The sequence below is a fragment of the Trichosurus vulpecula genome, chromosome 8 (assembly GCF_011100635.1).
Source record: "Trichosurus vulpecula isolate mTriVul1 chromosome 8, mTriVul1.pri, whole genome shotgun sequence".
NCBI lineage: Eukaryota > Metazoa > Chordata > Mammalia > Diprotodontia > Phalangeridae > Trichosurus > Trichosurus vulpecula.
The window spans coordinates 203,888,784-203,899,435 of NC_050580.1; the positions used below are offsets into that span (position 1 = coordinate 203,888,784).

Sequence of the window (10,652 nt, forward strand, 5' to 3'; positions counted from 1 at the left end):
ATCAATGCTGTCTCTCATATTGAACTGTGTGTAGGAAAAATTTCCTATCCTTATCTATAAGGATGATAATTGCTCATACAAACTATGAGAATTTAAATCCTTAAAAAGGAGGAATTCTAAAAGTAAACAAGAAGAACAGAAGAATTTGTGGTTGGGAAGCAGATGCTAAGAAACACAGTTTTAGCACACATGTAAACATTAATTTGTTAGCACTTAACATGTAAAATCCTTGTCCAGTGACTAAGTCATTTTACTACTGGAGGAAATGAATAGCACATCATCTTACACTATAGCAAGGAATTTCAGGTGGGTGAAGTGAGGGATGAAGGACGAAGACAACAAATGAAATTGAAAAGATAAAGTCGAATGCCAGATTATTGAGTTATTAAGAGACTGAGAGGAAAAAAGTTGGAGGCACCTATTGTAAACAGCCATCTCAAGGAGTTTAGATACAAAAGACAGGGGATATAGGAAATGAGAGTTGCTGGGGATAGGAGGATCACATGAGGATTTTTTAAGGATGGAGGAGACACAGGAGTGTTTGTAGACAGCAGGGAAAGAGCCAATAGACAGGGAGAAATTGAAGATAGAGATTGGGGAATGACAGAGGGGGCAATTTATTAGAGGACACTAGATGGAATGGCATTGCTTATACCTGCAGAGGTGTTTGCCTTGGCAAGGAGTAGGTTCAATTCTTCATGAGACAAGGGTGAAGAGGTAGTGGCAGAAGGCATCTGAGTAATACCAGGAGGAAGGGAGAAGAGGGAGCTCTCCACAAACAGCCTCAATTTTTTCAGTAAAGTGTGAGGAAAGGTTCTCAGCTAACAGTGTCTGGAGAGGGGAAGCCAGGAGAGGTTTAAGGCGGGATGGAAAGGTTTGGAAGAGTCACTGAGGAGAGTAGGATAGTGAGTTGATAAGAGAAGTGCAGAGGGATTGCCTAACAACAGCGATCAGCTGAAAAGGCGAATCCTTAAAGGCAATGGTCAAAGAGGGCTGAAATGATTTTAAGAACGTAATTCCTCAAGGATGTGCAGAAAATTACATAACACTTGTTCTGTTTCATGAAGCAAAATATTAACTGAACTTTACCTGAGCACTATAACATTGTTTTATCTCATTTTGGAGTTACATGTATTATCACAATAATGCTATAACTCCCAAATTGCTTGGCTGAGATTTTCAGAGTTGTAAGGTGGCTGTGTTTCCTTTTAAGTAGAAATACTAAATTAGGATAGTCTAAATTAATAAAAACTGTTTCTGAAAGGCTTTTGACTAAAATACAGAGTATGAAATTTATTCCTACAACTTGGTAAGATCTTCTAGTTAATTCTATTTATGGATGACATTTGTGCTGATTACATCAATTCCTGGAACACAGCAGGGTCTCCTACATGAGATCTATAATCGGGAAAGAGTTCACAGGAAGATCAAGCAAATAAAGAATGCCCCCTATGTTGATTTATTTTGTTTTGCTGCACTTTTCTGTACAAGTGAAGGAGGAAATGACCATTTTATTTTTTGAAAAGACTGCCTATTGTTAAGACTATGATATTTAGAAGAATGGAGAACCTACATAGCTGCTCTATCAGTACATATATCTTGGAAAGATACTGCAGATGGACAATGAAATGGGCCTGGAAATGAATAGAAGGAAGAGAGTATATCAGATTTCAATTGCAGTTTTTCCTCATTTTTTTTATTCTGACCTTTACAAACATCTTCTAAAATCAGCACTTCCATATATGCAGTAAAACAGGACTGTATGTGAAACTGAATCTCCATCATGTACAGATTGCTCATCTTTTTAAGTATATATTAAATTAAACATATTACTTTCAAAGCTAGCCAGGTTTTTGGTGATCCTTACAGCAACTACAAACCATGTTTTTAAATAAGTTGGCAACTCCAAAATAAAATCGTCTACAATGACTTCTGTTTTCTTGAGAAATTTAATGGATGTAAGATAATCCCATAACAGAAAAGTTGAAAAAGCCCAGAAAAGACACTGGTTAGCAAACCGTTAATTTTATTGTCAAGCAGAGAGTCAGGCTAGCTCATTGGTAAAATGCCACAGGAAGATGTCAGAAGAATTTGTGCAACAGCAAAAAGCAACTGAGGAAAAACTGAATTTATACAAAGCTTGGTGTGAGATGTAGACAGATAAATCCAATCATCCTCTGTGCATCTGCTGATGAAACACAAGGTATAATAACAGTAACAAGAACTCATAGTAAGCTTGTGAAGTAGGTAATGAAGGTATTGTCCTAATTTTCCAGATGAGGAAACAGAAATTCAGAAAAGTTAACTGACGTAACCAAGGTCATACAATTACTGTCACCACCAGGATTCAAACCCAGGTCTCCTGACTAGTCCATTTTTTCCCCTACTGTATTCTCTCTTCATTTTTAACTGAGGGAAAGGGGAGAAGTTGAAAGACATTGGGGCTAGGGGTGTTTAGCCATAATCATTCGCCCCAACAAAATGAGGCCCATTGAAGCATTTTTTTATGTGCACAAGAGGGAAAAGGAGGAAATTCAGAAAAAAGCACAAATAAGCAGACCAGTTTTGAAAGTTAATCAATGGAATTATTTATATGCTTTTTTTTTAAGGAAGTGGTAATGGAGATTCACAGTTTCGTATTCCAGTGCTTAGAACATTGCCTAGCAAATAGTAAGCACTTAGTATATGTTTAGTGACTGACATTTTGGAACTTGACAGATCTTTTTTGCGGGTTATATTTATGGGTTTTTACCATATGAGAAAATAACACATATCAGTACTATTATGGAAACTGTTTTGACCTGAAACCCTTCAGGGGGCCCCAAACCATACTTTGAGGATTTCTGGGGATTCTAGTCCAATCTCTTAATTTTATAGACACAGAGACTGAGGTCCCAAGAGGTGAGTGATTTGCCTAAGATCACAAAGTTATAAAAGTGGTAGAGCCAGGATTTGAACCCGGTCATCTAATTACAAATCTAATGCTCTTGACACTATGCAATAAGGAAGGCTATTACATGAAAGACAGTAGTGACTATCCTATAGTCAGGGTAGAATAGGAAAAATTGATCCATCAAGGAACCTAACCTTCTCTGAAGGTCTATAAGAATATGAATTGAAGTGAGTAGAGCACTGGCCCTGGAGTCAGGAGGAACTAAGTTCAAATCTGGCCTCAGACACTTGACACACTTAGTAGCTGTGTGACCTTGGGCCAGTCACTTAGCCCCAATTGCCCTGCCTTCCCTCCTCCACAAAGAGAACTCAATAAAAGAATATGAATTGATAGACAGCCTATAGAATACATAAAGCCTGTGAAGCGATGAATTAGATGACCTCTGGAACCCCTTCTAGGTCTAAGCTTCTGTGATTAAAGTTAGACAAACGGCATAGAAGTAGATTGATGCTTTCTGTGGGAAGTGGGAAAATACATTTTAAGTATCAATAATACATTTTAAAAAGAACAATTAAAAAGAATCTATTCTACTTGGCATCATTCTAATTATTGCAAATGATTCCAGGGCAAGGAATACAAGAAGAGTTTTGTGAATGTTTGCTCATGTGCTTCAGGCTCTGTACCACTGTGGACCATTTTCTAACATAACACTATTCTATATCACCTTTTTTTTTGAATTTTAAGTCAACTACTGTTATTATGACTTCTATCTCTTTAAGAAGTAAGCCAGAGCTGTGCATTAATCATAAGCAAATACATACCAGGTCGGGAATTCAGTACAACTCTATGAACACGCATCACTGCGTTCAGGCAGTAGACCTACAAAGATCTATCTTCAGAGCTTCCTAAAAATTTAAAACAAAAGAAGAGTTTCAAAAAATTGAATAATTAAAGGAATAAAAGAAATGCATTAAGAATGTGTCTGTGTTACCAACTGGATTTAAGTAGCATATGTATCATTTACTCAAACAGGTAGTGCAGCTCTTGGTCCTCTCAAAGCTTACTCAATTGAAAACCCCCAAATGATATTTTCTTCTGAAGCTGGTCCTGCTACCTGGTTAGAAAATTAATGTCTATAAAAATCATGCCTATGTACCATGAATACTTGCTTTGGGTATGGAGTCAGCAGGCACAGCACATCACAAAAGTGAAGCTTATATTAACAGATATGTAACAACTGGTTACAAATGTTGCATTCCTATCTGAATTAGCTGTCTGTGTAAAGTCAGCTTCACCTAACTTATTGGAGCAAAGATCAAAATAAATCTAAGACTAGAAAAAGAAAATAAAACAAAGATATTAGCATGCAATTAAAGAAACTCCGACTTGGTTTATTTGAGCAAACTGTTGATGCCAGGCCAAGGCAGGAAAGGAGTACATGGAGGACACAGGGGACAGCTCTGCTAAGGCATGACAATGGGTTCTTATGTATGAAGGACAACAAACAGGCCAGATTGGTTTGGTTGGGCCAGATAGTTCATGAAGAAGGATTAATGGAAGTCTGGAGAGGTAAACTGAACCTAGACGGTAAAGGATATTAAATGTCAAACAGAGGAGTTTGCTCTTGATTCTGGAGACAATAGGGAGCCACTGTCGTGTCTTGAGAGAGAAGTGGAATGATCACATTTGAACTTTTAAGGAATCAATTTGGCAGCTTTGTGGAGGTTGGACTGAGGAGACACTGCATGCAGAAAGACAAATTAGGAGTCTAAAGCAGACAGGTGGGGAGGGCCTAAATTAGAGTGCTACCTGTATGGACATTGAAAGGGATGAAGCAAGAAACACTATGGCAGAATCAACTTGATGATGACACTGATTTGGTTCAGAGGTATCCCCACACGAAAATCAACTCTGAGAATGTCAGAATGTCTTGTTTCTGGGTTCACATCATTTCCATCCAACCACCACAAGCAAGAGGAATGCCAAGTCACGGGCAATTGTCAAATACAAGAGGTAATAAACAGGAGTGGGGCTCACATGTGAGCCTCAGTTAGCATGGGGCTGCATAAAAGGAAACCCTGTCTTCCCAGAGGGTAAGTCCTCTTCCCTGCATAAACAAACTCAGATACCAGTATGGGAGATCCCAGTAGCATATGAGGAGAGTTAGAAACTTTGTTGAAGGCAGCATCCAAGTCTCCTTTGTGCTTCTTTTCCCTGGATTTGCTGCTTATTCCATTATTCCAAAACAGAATCACTTGGTCTCAGTGTCATTCTGTATGTCTCTCTCGCACATATACATGTATACATATTCATATATGTTATATCATATATTTACATATAATTAGCTTTCATTATTAAAGACTAACATTTGAGAATGAACATGTATAATCTCCAAAACTAAAAAAAAAGCATTGTTTTACATGCCCCCTCCTCTTCTCACCCCACAAATGTTCTGTTTCACATGAAAGTTTCTAAATATTTGTAGTACCTCTGGGGCTACTCCCTTGCCTCTGGTTGACGCTTACAGGTTGTACTCCCCACGATGCAATAAGGGCAATATCGGAAGGCCCACTCCCTGCGGGTAATGCTAGTTTCTTTTTTAAGGTATTGCAACTAATCTCAATTTTTAATTGGCTCAGGCCATTAATGAGGCACCCTGGTGTCCCCAGTATAAGGTGCTCCTGCTCTCTGATGCTTGGCTGGTGGACCAGCATGGACAACATAGATGTGTGTGGAGAGCCAGCTATATCCTGTTTAGGCCTATGCAAGGCAAGGCCATCTGAGCATAAGAGGACATGGCAAGGACCCACCCTTGCAGCTGCTATCTGCATGGAAAAGAACAAAAATGTTTCTATATGGTTAGCATTGAGGGAACAAGTGTTCCATATTCAGGAACAAGGAGAAAAAAATTTTTACTATGTTGATCCATTACTGCATTGTAGTTTTCTGAGAAGTCAGAATGACTCAGCAATTAACCTGTGTAAAAAGTTATCAGCATCTCCACATGGGTGAGTCTTCATTGCTTCATCCTACACTGGCACGGCTGCTGGCAGATGTGTTTGGTTAAATCAACACAGTGTCCTTCAAAATGTCCTCCCTTGCTAAGACTGAGTAAACCTCCTTTTGTTATCTTTCAGATTATCATGAGTGTTTCATGTTTTCCAATATCAGAAATGAGGTATAAGATCAATGTGTTAAGCTCTGGCCTTCAACACCAGGGCACAATTACACCAAGCTTCAGACACCATGCAGGTACACATTGCTGAAACTAGAGCTTCTGAGCTAAATGCATTCAACAAGGCATTTATCGCAATTAGGTCAAAGGCATTCACTATTCGGCATAGTAAAAACAGGAGCTACAAAACACTCCGCCACTAAACCTGGGGCACTAGTACAGAAGCACACATTGTCCAAGACAATTCACATCCTAACACTACTTTTCCTAGGATTCAACTATATAATATCCAGTGTGGTGGCACATTGTGATAATGGAAAGAACATTTGAGAAAGTCAAATTGGAAAAACAGGGTTTATTAGTTTTGAACAAGTCATTCAATGCCCAAGAGCCTATTTTCTAAGTTTTAAAATAGACTTAGTACTATTTACCCCACAGGGCTATTTTATAGGTTAAATGAGTGAATGTATGTAAAATGTTAATAAAAAATATAAGCTAGTAAGCCATAATTTTAGACATCTGGATTGCTTCTAATCTTTTACTGCTGCACCCTGTCTGGGCTACTTCCCCAACATGTTACTTGTAGGTTGGATTCCCCAAAAGGCAGCTGTTATTCCCATAGGTTCTAGGGTACCTAGACACTATACTTTATGAACCCCCAATGAATGTTCCCAGCAGTAAGCCAATAAACGTGATTGGCTCTAATGAAAGGCTTTTACATAAAGTCATAGGCAAATTAAAACTCTTTCAGTAGTATATGTGTTTGTGTGTGTGCGTGTGTATATGCACAGACATATATACACACACACACACACACAGACAGTCAATGGAAAGGATGGGCACCAAAGTCCAGGTACCATGTAAGGAGGCACACATGTAGGGAATACTTGTGGTTAGGTCAACTAACTCATAACTGCAGGTCCCTCTCTCTTTGTAGAGTTCCGCCATAGCTACGTAATGCATCTACATAGACAGTAATCACCCCCACTCCCCAATTCCCCTAACTGGTTTCCTCCTGAGGCAGTTTTAGGCTAGAACTCCAGATATGCTCAACTCTATTTAAAGCCCCCAGGGGCATGACCCATTTCCAGCCCAGCCAATCACATTTCCTTTCTGATTCACTCAGAGAAAGGTGTTCACACTTTGAAAAGGGAATGCTGAGCGCTGTTAGCAAGATAATATTTCATTATCTTTTATCCACTCCTTGCTCTCTATGACATTAACTACTATTATTACAAATAACACTATTCTGAACATTACTGTACTAATTATGGTTTTTTTTCCTCTCTGGTTATTTCCTTGAGATGTGTTCCTAAAGTAAAATTATTCAGTCAACTGTAGGAGAAAGTTTTGCAGCTCTTGTTACATACTGCCAGATTACATTCCTAACTTAACCATATTCTCACTAATATTGAGAGGTTTTTTTTTTTAACTGCTTTTGCTGATTTAATAGGTATATAATAATACTTTAGGGTGGAGTGGATTTGCATCTCTTTAATCCTAAGTGAAGTTATGCATTTTTCTGTGTGACTTATGGGTTATTTTTGAACAATGGTAAACCGGGTACACCACCTACCAAACAAGGCTCATTGTTCAGTCCTTTCAATGGCATCCAATTCTTTGTGACTCCATTTCAGGTTTTCGACATAGATATTGCAGATTTGCCATTTCTGTTTTCAGCCCATTTTACAGATGAGGAAACTAAGGCAAGCACTGTTAAGCGACTTGCCTAGGGTCACGCAGCTAGTAAGTGTCTAAGGCCAGATTTGAACTCAGGAAGTTGCATCTTCCTGACTCCAGGCCTGACACTGCTGGCACTCGATCCACTGTGGCATCTAGCTCCTACCAAACAGGGCTAATGTGGACTTAAAAAAACCATAATGCAAATATCAAGATTTAAAAGGTATATTTGAACACAAAGATTATCTGAAACATGGAAGGGCGACAGTAGCATCAACAAGAATACAACCATATTATCCCTTCCACATGAAATTTCAAATTTGCTTTCTGCTCTAGTTTCTCCTTCTTTCTTTTTCCAAGAACCATATTGATTATCTCCTCCAAGAAGACACAATACTCAACCTTTTTGTAATATTGCCTCATTGGTTAAAAAAAATATGCTCATACACTAGGTATATTTCCAGTATATGTATATTGGAAGTCTTTTTATTTCTTAGATCAGGTACAGTGGGTACTTGGTACTAAAAGTTCCCTGTTAGACATAGGATGGTACACTGGATACAGGACTGGGGCTGCAGTCAGGAAGAACTGAGTTCAGATGGGATCTCAGACACTAGCTGTGTGACCCTGGGCACTTAACTTCTCTCCCTCAGCTTCCTCAATTGTAAAATCATACATACTTGAAAGAAAAAGCCTGTTTCCTGGCTGGCATGAAGTCATTTACTGCCTGACAATGAAATATCCTAACATCATTAAGTTCCATAATTCTTGATTCCTAATTGGTGATAAATTGTTCTTCTCAAAGCTGTGTGACTCTAGACAAGTCACTTAACCCTGTTTGCCTCAATTTCCTCATTTGTAAAAGGAGGTGGAGAAGGAAATGGGAAACCACTCCAGTACTTTTCCCAAGAAAGCCCCAAATAGGGTCACTGAGAGTCAGACATGACTGAACAACAAAAGCTGTGCTAAACCCTACATATGTGTCTCTTGGATGGGCTGCAAATGATCAGCTGATGCTAATTAAACTTGTGATTCTCTAGCCTGGCCTCCCGTTTTGTCCACCAATCAAAGGCACCGAGGTGGGCAGAATTATTCTCTAGGAGGTTTTCAGGAGCCCTGGGGTTGAGGAATTCCCCATCACTGTCTTTCCAGTCTTCTTACCCTCTACTCCCTTCCCCACATCCAGTGACACTAGCCTGCTAGCAGTTCCTCTGATAGGACACTATCATCTCCCAACTGCATTTTGGGGGCTGTTCCCCCAAGCCCGGCACATCTCCAACTTCATCTCTGCCTCCTGATTTCCCTGGCTTCCTTCAAGTCTCAGCTAAAGGGCCACCTTTTGCAAGTCCTCCTAAATAGTACTGCTTTTGTCTGCAAAATTAGCTGTTAGTTGTCAGTTGTTTTGCATGCTGTCTCCCCCAAAACAACACTGTGAGCTCCTTAAGAGCAAGCACATAGCCCCAGCACTTAACACCTGGCACATGGTAAGCACTCTATGAATTCTTGTTGACTTGGTTTGCTGCAGGGCAAAGAACGAAGAATTTGGGATTCCTAAGGCATGAATTAAAATTCCAGTGTGATTCTGGGTAACCTCTCTGACGCTGGCAAGTTATTTAACCTCTGAGCCTCAGCGTCCTCCTCGGTAAAATGATGGGAAGGGTTGGATGCGATGGCCGTCTTAAAAAGGTCCCTTCAGCTCCAGTTCTAATCAGTTCCTAGGAGTATCATACCCACAGCCGACCCACGGAGGCAGACGAGTGCCCTGGGACCAGAGGGCAGACGGGGAAGTAGAGGTGGAGGCTCGGAGCGGGGGGCAGTATTTGGGCCCCCCAACCCCCCAGCGTTTTCCGGAGAGTGCACCTCCTCTAATACAGTTATTCAGTTCCCTCGCTCCCCTAAATTACCCGCAGGTCCTGGGCGACCCTTACTCCGAAGCTGAGGCGGTCACTCACCAGGAAGAAGGTCCACCAGGAAGAAGGTCCTCTTGGGAGGACAGTGGGGCGTTAGGGGGAGGATCTCGGAGGTCTCCAGCAGAAGTTGAAACCTCATGCGCATGACTCTTCGGGCCACCACACTTTCCCTACTTAGAAGGGGTCTGGTCGTGTCCTAAAAGATGCCGCCCTAGTAGCACCACTTAAAACTGTTACTCTTTCAAAGGCACCTTGGTGACAGTGGAAAAGAGCCCTGGACCTGGAGTCAGGAGGATCTTTATTGTAATATAACCTTTAACGCTTATGACTCAGGTCGAGTCTCCCTCTCTCTGCCCCAATTTTCTTACCTGTGAAATGGACGAGTAATTAACAGCGTTGAGGTCTAGCGGTGCTGGGACCCGAAATTCAACGGCAGGTGATGAAGATCGTCCCTCGAACGAATTCGAAGCCTTCTTTCAAGGTTTTATTAGAACACCGATTGGGTGGGGCGATTTTAAGAATTCGCCCTTTGGTGGGCAGGACCAACTCCTTTTATAGAAAAAAAGATTTGTGGAAAGATCTGGATTGGAGTGGCAATTAGGCTGGAGTGACCAGGGGTAACAGAGAAGGACCCGGAAGGTCAGAGAGCTGGACCGGGTGGAAAGGTTCTGCATGGAATTAAGGGTGGCAAGAGACCTTGAGCTAGTCAGATAATGAAGGGCTGAGCTAGGTTAGAGGTTTGACCTTAGACCACAAATAAATGCTTGTTGATTTAACTGGGAAGGGCTGGTTGTCCCACGCAACTCAGGAACTTGGCCCTATGGAGCGGTACAAGTAAGTTCAGGGTGGGAAGTTTCCCAGGGCTGAAGCATCATTAGCACCTACCAGCCAAGGTTTCTTTGTGTGTATCAAATGGGATAATATTTGAAAAGTACTTTGCAAACCCGAAAGTGTTTTTCTTTTTAGTTATTGTTTTTCCTTTTAGATTAAATTA

General features: G+C 40.6%; 1 protein-coding gene across 1 annotated transcript in view; it reads right to left on the minus strand.

Moving 5' to 3' along the window:
- LOC118827960 (prostaglandin reductase 2-like) overlaps positions 1 to 10,373 on the minus strand; it is a 32,745-nt gene extending 22,372 nt beyond the window's left edge. Inside the window, exons 1-2 of the mRNA XM_036734311.1 lie at positions 10,027 to 10,373; positions 3,715 to 3,798 (exon numbers count right to left, since the gene is read on the minus strand). Coding sequence (XP_036590206.1) covers positions 3,715 to 3,751 — 37 coding nt within the window. The 5' untranslated portion in view covers positions 3,752 to 3,798; positions 10,027 to 10,373. The remainder of the gene's footprint in view (positions 1 to 3,714; positions 3,799 to 10,026) is intronic.
- Between the last annotated feature and the right edge of the window lie 279 nt (positions 10,374 to 10,652).